The following is a 13,742-nucleotide window of genomic DNA, read 5'->3' on the forward strand; positions in this document are numbered from 1 at the left end:
CATCCCCAGCCCCATCCCCATCACCGACCCAGTCTACTGCCGACAGACACGGGGGTTGCTTCTTTAGCTACTGCAAACAAAACTCCTGTGAACATTCTTATAAAGACCCTTTTCCTGTTAAGATCTTTTATTGATTTTTAGAGAGAGAGGAAGACAGAGGGTGCAAAAGAAACATTGATGTGAGAGAGAAACATCAACCAGCTGCCTCCTGCACACCCACCACTGGGGATGTGGGCGTGCACAAGGTACATGACCTTGACCGGAATCGAACCTGGGACCCTTGAGTCCACAGGCTGATGCTCTATCCACTGAGCCAAACTGGTTAGGGCTGGCATGCTTCTTCTAACTAAAACTGTTTTGTGTTTTTTTTAAAATTCCAATTGTTATTTCTTCTCATTGCCAACAATACATGCCACAGAAACTCTAAAAAATACAGATAAGAAACTAATTTATTACCAAGTTACCCAGATTTAGTAAATAAAAATACAGAATTATGAAATAAAAATGCAGGGTGAGGCAAAAGTATGTTTATAGTTGTTTGTATGAAAAGAATACAATAATTAATAAATAATAACACAGTAATAAACTCTGTTTCATGTACTCACAGCTATCAACCTATTTTTTCCCCACCCTGTATTTTGCAAATAAAAAACATAATTTTTTTTGGTATAAGTGTTTCCCAAATATTGCCTGAGATATTCTAAAATATTATTTGTTGTTTACCTAAAATTCAAATTTAACTAGGTATTTTCATTTTATCTGTAAATCCTACCTATGATCCTGGTATCTAATAGAGGACATAGTTGCTTACAAAATATTTTCTTCTTTCCAAACCCAGATGCCTTGTTCTTCATTTCACACTAGAGTTTTACAATTTAATTTCGGGCCAGGCCATCTCAATTAATGATGCGGTTCAATCACCATGTCCACAATTGGCAATGGCGACCAGGAAGGGATATGAACATGATCAGGATGATTAGTTTGGCCATGTAATTGCCTTGATTCTGTGGCAAATTAATGATGGATTCTTTCAATTCCCAAACAGTTCAGCAAGAGGTTGAAAATGATATACTTTTAAATTACAAGCTTTGTGTTAAAAATGAACTCTCTACTACGATAATGAATTCAGCTTACGCTTTTTCTAATGTATTATGTCAGGAGAAACTGCTTTAAAGAAAAAATGCGGAGGTAGCAAACACCCCAGTGGCCACCATCCCCCACACCAGCAGCCTTTTCATTATACTCACGGCATTTGGTCAGGTAAACATCAGGGAAATTTTAGCAACTAAATTTTTTCAAGCCTCCTTTTTCAGTCTTGAACATAGTATTGCCTTCTTAAGCTGGGTGTTACTGCATGGGGCAAAATTGCACAAAACTAATACCACTTTGTTATCAATAGTTAAAGCTTTTCAACTTTCTTGAGATATAATTGACACATGACATTGTTTTGGTGTAAGGTGTACAACATAATGATTTGATATATGGATATATTGGGAAATGATCCCCACAATAAGTTCAGGTGATATTCATTACCACATAGTTATACTTTTTTTTGGTGTGTGTGATGAGAACTTGTAAGATTCTCTAAACAACTTTTTAATATACAACATGGTATTTTTAGCTATTGTCACCATGCTGTACATTACATCCCCAGGGCTTGTTTATCTTATGATTGGGAGTTTGTACCTTTGGACCACCTTCACTCATTTTCTCTGCCCCTCTCCTCATCCCCCATCCCAATCACTAGTCTGTTCTCTGAACCTTATCATTCAGCCGCCATAGCTCTTGCTTGTCCCTCAAACATTTGTGATCACCCAAGCTACTTTCTTTGTTCTTAGTGGCTCTCGGTAGTTGAGGATATGCCAAGACCTGTCAGTGTCCCAAAGGAGAGGAAGCTAGGCAGCCCCTTGATGCAGGCTGATTGAAAGCCGGGTCACCAGGCAGCAGCTTATAAGTATGTAAAAACATCTCTTTTAGGGGAACACTGAGAGGTGGGTGTTTATGTTCACTCTTTTGGGGGGAACACTGAGAGATGGGTGTTTATGTTCACTCTTTTGGGGGAACACTAAGAGATGTTTATGTTCACTCCCTCTGAGCCCAGGAGGGATAGCTGGTTTACTATGGTCCTGTTGAACCCAGGAACTCCAAGCTCTGCTGGCCACCAGAGCCAGGCTATCAAGGGTGTGTCCTTTGGGTGGCAACAGCAAAAGTCAGGCATCAGCCATGTGCACAAGCTCTTTCCAGGGAGACACCAGTGACCTGGAGCAGGGTAGAGGGAGAGGGTGAATCAGTATCTGCCAGCCTCCCAGGTCTCGGAAGACATCACAGACAGTCTTGTTAAATTAGAAGCATGACCTTTAGGCTACAGCTTTTAAGAAATGCAGACATGCCTCTTTCAGGGGAAGTCTGGGCGATGGGCATTTCTGACTGCTGCCTCTGTTCTGAGCTTGGGGAACAACTTCCACGAGTCTTTGCATGTCATTAAGAGCTGCTTCTTTTTTCTCTATAGTCTGATGGATCTTGTGGGAGCAAGGCCGCATTGGCTTTCAGCCCTATAGTTTTGGGGACCCATCCCTCAGATAGAAATCCTAAAAGTTGGGGCACTAGATGTTGGGTCCAAACCCTTCACTCCTCAGGGAGAAGCTGGGAGTGGGGAGTTCCCTGGCATTGTCTGTTGCTGTTCTGGGGGTAGGGTAGATGACGACAGTGCCTCAGCCTTTCCTACTCAGGTTGATAAGGGTTTTTTCTCCTTTGCTGGTGCATAGTAGGAGTTGCTCTGCTAGTTGCTGGATTCTTTCCAAGGGAATTGTTCCATTTGTGTCTGTGGGAGGAAGTGAGCTCAGGAGCCTGCTGTCACCATCGTGGATGGGAACACCAATTTTCTTTTTAAATAGCGCATTCACCAATTATTTTGGTCAATTAATTAACTTGCTTCAGATAAATGGAAAGAAACAAAGTATACTGTGAGTATTTTGATCTATTTAGCTGTTGCTAAGATTCACCAAAGGCCTTAAGGCAAAGAGTTTTAATTAAAGAAATAAATGGGCAGGAGTCTGCCTGCTCAACTTAAGAGTATGTTACTATTTATGAAGTTGGGGTTCCCTTGAATTAATTTAATAAAAGACGCAGCTTCTATATTAAGCAGTACTTTTTAATGTAGGCCCCAGAGTGCTGGCATAAGCTCTCCAAACACATGCCTTCTGGTAATGTTCAATCCTCTTCACTTCCTCCTCCTTGCTTCTGTAGTTTGGGTGTACTCAGCTTTAGGGATAGAAAGATGAAAAGGATACAGACCATGCCTTAAGGAAGCACGATCAAATAGGGGAGGCTGACATCTGAACAAGTAATTAAAAGAACATGCAGCATGCTGGAATGGCAGTAGGGGCAAGGTACAGAAAGAACCCAAACAAAGGAGACTGACTCCGTCTGGTGGACAGTGTATCATCAGGCTATCTGTGGAAGGATTGATGGGAGCTCACCAGGGGAAAAGGGGGGAAAGGACATTCTAGGCCAAGGAAACAGCAAGGACAAAGGCATGGCGTGTTTGGAGAAGGGCAGTGTATTTGGTATTCCTGCAGTGTAAAGGCCAAAGCAGTGAATTGTGGGGACTGGCACTGGAGATGTGAGGTGAATCATGTCATGGAGTGCTTAATGCACTGGGCTAAGAAGCTTAGAGTTGACACTATTGGCATTGGAGAACCATGAAAAGATCTTAAGAAGGGGAATAATTTAGTCAATTGGCATTTTATAAAGTTCTATCTGATGGTTGTATGGCAGGTAAGTGTGAAAACAGAGTGGGGCTGGTTAGGAAGCTTTGGCACTTATATCATGAGTGAGGGACCAGAGGATGGTGAGGTTGAGCTAGATGTAACAGAGATTTAAGAAGTAAAAATCAATGTATCTTGGATTTGTTGTAGTGATGGAAAAGTAGAAGTCTAAGGTTTTCAGCACGAGTTGCTTGGTGAATGGTGGGGCTACCAAGTGAGGCAGAGAATACAAAAGAGAGACCAGGTAGGGGAGAGGATGTGGGGTTGGAGGTGGCTGAGAAGTACAGTTTTTGAGAGAAGGGATGTAATATAATTTACACTAAGTATGTATGGACCAAGCTTAGAAGTGGTAATGAGTAGTATTTTAGAAATTTGGAGTATGAGGTACTGATGAAACACCATGTGAAAATATCCCTTAGGCAGTTAGATTTATGTGATTGGAGTTCAGAGTAAAAGTCAGAGCTGTACACATAAATTTAGGAGTCACCGGCATGTAGGGCATCATTAAAGCTGTGAATTAGTTTGCCAGAGAATGAGAAGAAAAAGGGCAGAGGGTGCAATTTTGGGAAGCTCTAATATTCATGACATAAATAGAGAAAAGCTAAAAAGAAATGATCAAAGAAATAGGAGAATTAGAAGAGTTTACTGCCAATATTTCCATGGAAAAGATGTGATTTTTACTCTTAAGGCATTCCCAATATTCTTAGGTGAAATCATGTTCATTAATAAGGAATAGGAGGGTGAAGGGAGAGGGAAACTGATTTTATTTGACTTCACTCATTTCAATTTTCATTTCTTATGACAGTACTCATACCATATATCATAGAGGATTTTCATATTTACATCATAATTTGGGAGAGGCCTACCTCAAAAATTGTTTTGACATGAAAAGCCAGGAAATCTTATATGATATAAAAATACGCATGCTGGACTACTCTTTATATCATTAAAAGGGAAAAAAATAAGTAGTGTGTTTGCTGTCTGAAATTTAAATAGAAAATTGAGCAAATCAAAAATGATAATATTTGTCTTAGGTAATTTTTTTTTTTTTTTACCAGAGTCAGGTCAACTGGACTTTACAACCATCTAAGGGACACTTTTAGTACTTAAGCAGCTCAGTTCTGCTTCTTCAGAAATATACTTAGCCATCAACTGGAAAGCTACTCTCTAAAAATGTAGTAGTATGTGGAGAAATAATTCATAGACCTTTCCAATCCTTTCCATGTATACTATGTAATGAAGTTACTCTTCCTTGAAGGATCTTAGACTTCACACCAGAACACGGGCTATGAAATCAGCATCCACTGAATGATCAGGCCTCATAAAAGTCAGTGAGATGGTGTGGACATTTCCACCATCAGCACAGAGTTGAAGTTTTATAAGATTGTGGTAAAGATGCAGATGCGATTGCCCATCTTTACAGAAATAGAGCATGATAGAGAAAAAGGCACTTTGAGATGATGGTCACCTTTCCCCTCTGTGCCACATGGCAGTTTAACTAGCTGATTTCCCACTTGGCTCTTGAGCATTTCCAGTGAAGGTAGTTCTGAAGGCTGCCATGGTGATCAGTTCATTGGGGCGTATTTCTTTAAGGTCTAGTTAGTGGCAAAGGGACTTTCCCCTGGAATTTTTGGTCCATTGCCTTTCAATTCCATGGTCCTCTTTGCTTTCCTTATATAATTCAGTAATATCTTTATTCACATTGAGTCAGGTTATCACATTGACTTTGTGACCAAATGGAATGATATAAAATATGCTGTGTGCTCATAATGCATTGATTCATATTTCCCTAGTTTTCAATTCCACAATGAGATGCTTTGATTTATTATTTATTAGGGGAGTATAACAGGAAGAACTAGGAATTTTAACAATCTTTTAAAGCCTAGTACAAACATATTGGCATTATTGAAGGAATATTTAAATAGAAAATATTATACTGCTTCTAATTGCTTCCTCCAGATCATCCTGGAAACTCGGTGTCAACAATATAATTTAGCTGTTACTGACATATTGCCAACTAACTTTCCACTGCATGCTGCTTCATTTGTGTTAAATGTGTCTTAAATAATGGGCTAATGTGTACCCTTTTAAATAATATTTGCTTAAATGTCGGTTTACCTGTTTGTCTTTTTTTTAAAATATGTTTTTATTGATTTCAGAGAGGAAGAGAGAGGGAGAGAGAGAGAATTATCAATGTTAAGAGAGAATCATTCATCTGCTGCCTCCTGCATGCCCTCCACTGAGGATCAAGCCTACAATCTGGGCATATTTCAGGATGGGAATCAAACCATGACCTCCTGGTTCATAGGTCAATGCTCACTACAGAGCCACACCAGCTGGACTACCTGTTTGTCTTTTAAAGAAGAAATATTTTTATAGTGATTCTGAAAATACTTAGGAAGAAAATTTCTAATTGTGACTTGTGCTAATAGAGCTATTAACAAGGTCATCTAGGAAAAAAAAGAAGTTATTTTAAATTGTGGTTCCAGCTCTGTTTTTCATACAGTAATAAAAACTGCTAAATAAATATAAAGCTCTACAGCATATTCAGGGATAATTCTATATAATAAAAAGGTAATATGCAAATTGACCGTCACATCCTCACACAAAGATGGCCGCCCCCATGTAGGCACAAGATGGCCACCACAAGATGGCCAGCAAGGGAGGGTAGTTGTGGGTGACCAGGCCTGCAGGGGAGGGCAGTTGGGGGCGATTGGACTGGCAGGGGAGGGAAGTTGGGGGCAATTGGGCTGGCAGGCGAGCACTTAGGCGTCGATTAGGCTGGCAGGGGAGTGGTTAAGGGGCAATCAGGCAGGCAGGCAGGGGAGCAGTTGGGAGCCAGTAGTCCCGGATTGTGAGAGGGATGTCCAACTGCTGTCAGGGATTGGGCCTAAACTGGCAGTCAGACATCCCCTGAGGGGTTCCAGATTGGAGAGGGTGCAGGCTGAGCTGACAGATACCCCCCCCCCCCATGCACAAACTTTGTGCACCGGGTCTCTAGTAATTAAAATATTTATCAAACAGAGAGGTAAGGGTACTGCCCTGTGAGAATGGGCTCTGGCCTTGTGTCAGGAACAGGGCCCTGAGTGCTCCTTGTACAGGCGTTAACCCTTTAGGTGATGGGTTATTGATGAGTCAAGGTGCTAGGCTGGAGCCACAGCTGCAAGGGAGCATTGGAAGGCTTAGGAAAGCAGTCATAGAGCAGCCATATAACAATAGGTTAATACTGTAACAGCCAGTACTGCTGGGCCAGGACAGCATGGCTTATTTCAGCCCCATGTACATCCAAGATTGTAGGTGACATTTTTGTTGGGGATTTGTTGAAGACTGCAGTAGTATAAAATCACATCCCACTCTTCCAAGCTGTTTGTCTGTAAGTCTTCTGGGTATTTCCTAGAGGACTCAGAGTGGTGTCGCTGAGTTGGTGGATCTTGTCCATTGGACAGAACATGCCCTGAAATGCATGGGGTCATCTATATGGGTAAGAGCCAGTTCTTGTCTTGCTATTATATCCCCAGCACCTAGACTTTCTTGACAGATAATCTGTATATATAAAAGTGTATTATGCAAATTGACTGGACAGCAGAACGACCAGTCGGCTATGATGCACACTGACCACCAGGGGGCAGATACTCAATGAAGGAGCTGCCACCACTCCGCAGGCCCTGATCAGGCCAATCTCTCGGTCCCTGTCCCTGGCCAACAGGCTCTAATCACCCAATGGGGAACAGGGAACCTGGGGTGGGTGGCAGTGGATGCGGGTGGCACTAGGGCCCTGACCGCCCCACCGGTCACCCCCCACACAAAGGCAACCATGGTGGTGTTGGTGGTAGGGGGCAGGACTGGCTGCTGGCAGCTGAGGAAGATCGGCCCTGATTGCAGGCCAGGCCTAGGAACCGTACCTGTGCATAAATTTTGTGCACCACGCCTTTAGTCAGGAATGAATAAATGATTGGAGGTGAATATCAGGCTATTTTCGTATTCAGATTTGGTAAGGCTAACAGATTAGCAGACAGTTGCTATTGGAAATACAGTTTGTTAGTCACATTCTGCAGAGGAGAGGGTACATTTCTCCATGGAGGAGCCACACAGGGAAGCACCTGAGCTGGTCAGGAGGCGAGGGAGTGAGGAGGAAACATAGGCAAAAGCCTTTATTTAGGTTTCACTGGGAAAGAATAAGTGAGGCAGGGTAAACAGGCTTAGGATTGGCTAGTCTGAATAATTTCAGTGGCTCCAGGTGTAGGGGCTGTCTGGCACCCAGCATTGGAGTGATTAGGACCAAGGGGTAGTTATGATCCTCAGACAAGGTGATGGGGGTATGGACTTTGGACTGATTAGTAGGCAGATGAAAGGCATGCTCACAGTCTAGTCACCTACCATCTCTAGAAAGTGGGTAGCCCTGAAAGGGGCAGTCTCTTCAGGATCAATAGGGCCCCTGATATCAAAGCATGAGAAACAAAGAAAATTAAAAAAAAAAAGCATCATTAAGACACTGGTCACACTTGGGAAATGGTGCAAATATTCCTTTTATCCTTAAAAGTCTGATGTAGGCAAGCAGAGATGTTTTCTTTCTCTTTGCTTTCCACATTTCTTTTTAAACCTACAAGTACCTGTGTAAAAGTGTTTACTGGTAATAATTATAGCTAAGATGTATTAAACCCTTACTCTGTGTTTAGCATTAGCATAAGAACTTGACATGCATCAACCCAATTAGTGTCCACAACATCCCATGCAGAGCATATAGTTCATATTCTCATTGTGCACGTGAGGAAGTAGGAGCCTTGAGAAATGACATAACTTATCAAGGTCATATAGAGTGGCTGTGTGACACTCTCATTCTCTGTGCTGTTCTCTGTCTCCCATTCATTTTATTCCAGATATTTGCTTGTGTGTCTGTTGGTGCGGCTAGTTTCGACAGTGCAAAACGTTGGCCAGTTCTTCTCACCTGTGTGGTGCCATCAGAGAGCGGGCACCACATAAACCTTTGGGGGATCCGCGAGTAAAGCTTCCATTACCGTTCTCTTTAATTTTTGAGCAGCCTCATCAGCAGCTCGTTGTCTGGTGATGGTGAAGAAGCTGTTTTGGGGGAAGGAAGACCTCTTTTATGACTTCCTGCTCTTTACTTGACATTCTCTGAGAATGGGAACTTGGGAAGAAAGAAATGTGTGACTCTGCAAATAGTTATTTCTGCTTTGTGGCATTTGTGCCTTATTTAACCTGAGAGCTACACATGCTTGCTTTGTAGGACATGGCCTTTAGAAAGAAGTGTGTGAGATGTGTCCTTGGGAAACTGAAATGAATGTGCAGAATGTGTTTCAACCCAGGAATGCTAACGGGAGAGACAGAGCACCCACGCTTGTCATATGGCGACTTTCCTGATTGTCTGTTCTGCTTTGTCTTCCCAGCTTGTCACCAATCCTGTTTCGGGTGTGCAGGGCAGAGCCCGCACAACTGCACAGCCTGCTGGCCTTCCCATGTGCTGATGGAGGGGCAGTGCCTCTCCCAGTGCCCGGATGGGTACTTTAACCAGGAAGGCAGCTGTACAGGTGAGTGTGTGACATGCTAGAGTATATTCCCTGTACCTCTTCATAATGCAGCCAGACACTGTAATTAGAAACATTGTCATACCCATGGGACTAAGGGCTGGGTTGTAAGTCCCTATCTAGAACTCGTAGGAGTAAAGGGAACAAGAGAAATTCAGTTCTTCCAATAAGGAAGCATGGAGGATAAGGAAGTGACGAATTAGAACCACCTTACCCTGCGCATACAGTGAGGGGTGGGTGTGATGGCAGGCTCCAAGGCATCTGTGTAGGATTGGGCATTGGGCGTGACCTCTGCACTTCTCAGCCCCACTTCCCCTGGCTATAGCCTAATAAAGCAAAGGCAAGGGTGGTGGTGGTGGACATATGTAATACTCTCAGCAATAAAGAATTTTTAAAAATAAAATAAAGCAAAGGGAGAGGTATTTATTTTTTTCCTTGGCAGCTCTGTCCTATATGTGTTTTTTTGTTTGTTTGTTTGTTTTTAGAGAGACCGTCCCATATGTTTTTAAGAGCACTTTCATGTCTCAGTGACAGAGAGTCTAGAAATTACTAGTTGAGATTAGTGTGGGGATTTTATTGGAATTGACAAAATGCTAAAATGTAAGCACTTCATTGTTGCATTGTGTTTTCTTGTATCTACAGGGGGAAAAGAAGACTAAACACATTCTATCATGATGACTTTTATTTCTAATAATAGACTTGTTGACACCAGCTTATAGGAAAAAGCCCACTGTTATGAAATTGTATTACATGTATTTCTAGAGTCCGAAAGCATGTAGTAAATTTGTAAAATATTTTTAAGATAAATTAATGCTTGTTAGATTCCTCTAGCCTCAAACTCCAAAGAGGAAATTTAATGTGAACACCGATTTAGATGATTGAAGATCAATATGATATTTCTTCTGAAATTTTCTTCTTCCAAGTACCTTTTTAATCTCTCTGGGCCCCTGATGGGTTGCTTTCCTTTAAACTCTCTGTCATGCTCAGAGGGGAGTGTTTCTGGTTTGTCATTGGTGGTGTCCTTGAAAACCATTGTCTGTCCTGCACTTTCACACTAGCCCCGTGGTTTGTGTGTGTGAAGTGGTTTGGGTGTAAAGTCTGAGTAGCTCTGACTCCTCTCTGCCTGTGCCTCTGCCTGCTTGAAGCCAGTGGGTGAATGGTACCACAAGCGCCAGGGCCACCAGGTCACTGGAAATATTCTGGCGGGGAGGCAACTCGGCAGGTGGAAACCATCTTGAGAACATTAGTATCTCTGGGACGGGCGTTTCCAAAGTTCAGAGCCTCAGGAATGTAGAAGGGGTGCTGTTTACGCAAGCCTAATCAGCAGTTCATTTTCTTGCTTGCTTGAGAGTATATATATATAATCTGGAAACTGCCGGATATATATATATCCTTATCTTCTTTTGGTCTCTTGCCAGAAGAAGTGAGAAGCAGGTGATTTTATTTGAAATACATGCCTTTCCTTTTCACCAGCTCTGTGCCAGAAGGGAATTCTTTGTCTTCAGTTCCAGCAAGTGCTGCCCAGCTCCCCTCCTCTTGGAACCAGACATGCTGAGACCTCCTGGTCCTTGGCGGAGAGATCCTCACATCTCCTTCCCTGTGCTCACTCCTGCTGCTGCCTTGGCAGTGCACACGCAGCTGCAGCTGCAACCTGCTTTTATTCCTTGCCATCCTTATCTTTATTGCCCACACCTACTGATTCACTTGGTTTTCTTCCAGTGTAGCGCCTTTTGTGAATTTGGTGGTTTTTCTGGGGAAAACATAACTTTGGCATGATTTTGTCTAAGGAATTGAACTTCAAACACAGCTCATGATAACCTCCAGAAAGAGGGCTTTTTCTGTTCTCTGTACTTTAATGGAGTATTGCTACTAAAACAGGCATCCAAGTTGTGCCACCTGACTCTAGTGAGAAGGTTCAGTATCCACTGCAGTGGAAGGTTTCCCTTTTGCCTGTCAGGAGTTTGTGGGAAGCAAAGTCTCCCTCTTTTCTCTGCCTTGCTGCCTTTGAATCCGGATGTTTTGGGGTAGGGGAGTCATACCACTCACTTTTCTGTTTTGTCACTTTGATCTTCACTTCCTTATTTCCGTAGATGGGATGGTCATGCTGGCCCACTTGGAATGTGTGGCCAGTTACTTGAATTTTTATGGTTCTAGATTCCATGTTCTATTCATGGATGGCATTTTCATTGACTCCAAAAATGCATTCTCTTGGTCAGGCCTAAGGATACATCAGGCTTGATCAGGAATCTTCAAAAAATGAGTAGTGTTGCCTGAACAGTGTTGCTCAGTGATTGAGCATCGACCTATGAACCAGGAGGTCCCAGTCAGGGCACAAGCATAAGTTTCTGGCTTGATCCCCAGTAAGGGGCTGCAGGAGGCATCCAATCAATGATTATCATCATTGATGTTTCTCTCTCTCTCTCTCTCTCCTTCTCTCTGAAATTAGTAAAAAATATATTTAGAAAAAGAAAGAAAAGATGAGCAGTATTTGAGTTCTGTTCTGAATATAATTTGTGGAGTTCATGAAATATTTCATGTATTTACATGCTGGGCTGCTAATTCCCATCCTCATTCTTGTTTTTCCCCCTAGAATGCCACCCCACCTGCAGGCAGTGCCACGGCCCATCTGAATCTGACTGCATTTCCTGTCACCCTCATGTCACTATTAATGGTGGAAACTGCAGGACCAGCTGCAAGGAAGAGCAGTTCCTCAACCTCATGGGGTACTGTGCTGGTGAGTGATACCTCCTCAGAGTCTCAGAACCACTGCCAAAGGCTGGCGGTTCTTCATTCCAAGCTTTAAAAGCTCTTGTACCTGTTTATCAGCTGAGGAAGAGCTCTTTTCTCAGGAGACATTTATTTCACATCTGGGAACTCATTGCACTGCTTCCTATCAGACATTTAGTAAATAATAGTGGATTCAAATGGAATCTTCTAATAATACTCTTGCAATTTTTGAAAGAACTTAGAATCTCAGATGAATGAAGATTGGAGTCATGATAATATCATCTATGCACGTGGCACACTTTGGCTTACAATAGACGATGTATTTTCAACACAATCTCTCTGAAGACTGCCTCCCTCTTGTCTATACTATCTCCTGGCTCTTGCTATGGAGAACCTTTGCCATCAGCTCCAGCACCAAAATTTAGAGAAATTAACACAAAAGCAAATCAGTTGCCTCAGGAGTTGGGTTTATTCCTCCTCATTTAGAACCCAGATCTCAAAAAGAAATAAGTTAGGAGAGCAGCATGAAGTTTGGATAATGATGAAAGAGCCATTCGGTGTTTGTGGTCATCCATTCATTCATGTAGCAAATATCTTTGAAAGTCCATTAATGGCCAGATGCTCAGAATACAAAAAACTTTTTAAAAAATGCCAAATAAGACAACGACTCTGTTCCCAAAGAGCTAATAGTCTGGAAAAAGTAAATTATAGGCTAGTGGGTCATTATTTATTTCCTGACCCACTTTTCTCAATTTAGGAGAAATGTGACGAGATTTGCTTGTGCAGCTGTTGTTACAGCTCTGAAGGGCTTGCCTGAGAGGCAGTTTGGGATGCTACTGGGCAAGTGGGAAAGATGAGAAAGCAGGAATCAGGTTGGATGCATGCTAGAGGGATTGACTTGGCTGTAGGGCTTGTCCCTGGACAGTAGGAGGTATGGCTGAGTGTCTAGATTATATCGTGAACAGGCACATTGAGTCTGGGACAGCATTGATATTTCAGTTGTCAGGTTTGATGGTGAGGGCACAGTAAGTCAAGGGTAGTGCTTTAAGTATAGCTGATGGTGCCAGGGTCCTGGGGGCTCTTTCCTTTTTGCACCATGACCTTTGCTATAGACATGGGGGTCCAAAGTCTATATCCTAGAAAGACTGAACTGTGAAGAGCAAAGTTGCAACCAAAAATGCTGGAGTTCAAGGCAAAAACCAGTTGTTATATAAGTTCAGAGAAGAGAGAAGAAAAAGATATGGAAGGCATTGTGAAGGAGGTGGGACCTAAAATTCTTCCTGAAGAATAGCTAGGATTACATTAGACAAAGGGAAGGCAGGAGACAGGCACCGTGGAAGAGCATGTGGACTGTTTATGGCCAGTGAGATCCAACTTGGCTGAAGAACATGGTTTGTAGTAAGCATAATAGATGAAACAGTTGGGAAATTTAAGTTGGAACTGAAGTATAGGAAACCCAGAATTTTGGGCCAAAAAAATTAGATGGAATTTTGTGGGCAATACAGTCATGAGAGTTTTGGAGAGGTCAGTGACTTGACTAAAATGGTGTGTTATGGGCAGGAAACGTGCATGCTGTGTGGGAGTTAGACTGGAGCAAGGCAAGATGAGAGTCAGAGAGAGGCACTAGAAGGCAGGATCTTCATTATGCTTTTCTATTTCCAACCTATTCAGTGTGTGCACCTTGAAATTTTTATGCTGGGGAAAT

General features: G+C 42.4%; 1 protein-coding gene across 1 annotated transcript in view; it reads left to right on the plus strand.

Moving 5' to 3' along the window:
* FRAS1 (Fraser extracellular matrix complex subunit 1) overlaps positions 1 to 13,742 on the plus strand; it is a 479,756-nt gene that overhangs the window by 266,031 nt on the left and 199,983 nt on the right. The window contains exons 19-20 of the mRNA XM_006778222.2: positions 9,173 to 9,313; positions 11,901 to 12,044. Coding sequence (XP_006778285.1) covers positions 9,173 to 9,313; positions 11,901 to 12,044 — 285 coding nt within the window. The remainder of the gene's footprint in view (positions 1 to 9,172; positions 9,314 to 11,900; positions 12,045 to 13,742) is intronic.

The sequence above is a fragment of the Myotis davidii genome, unplaced genomic scaffold, assembly GCF_000327345.1.
Source record: "Myotis davidii unplaced genomic scaffold, ASM32734v1 scaffold449, whole genome shotgun sequence".
Lineage (NCBI taxonomy): Eukaryota > Metazoa > Chordata > Mammalia > Chiroptera > Vespertilionidae > Myotis > Myotis davidii.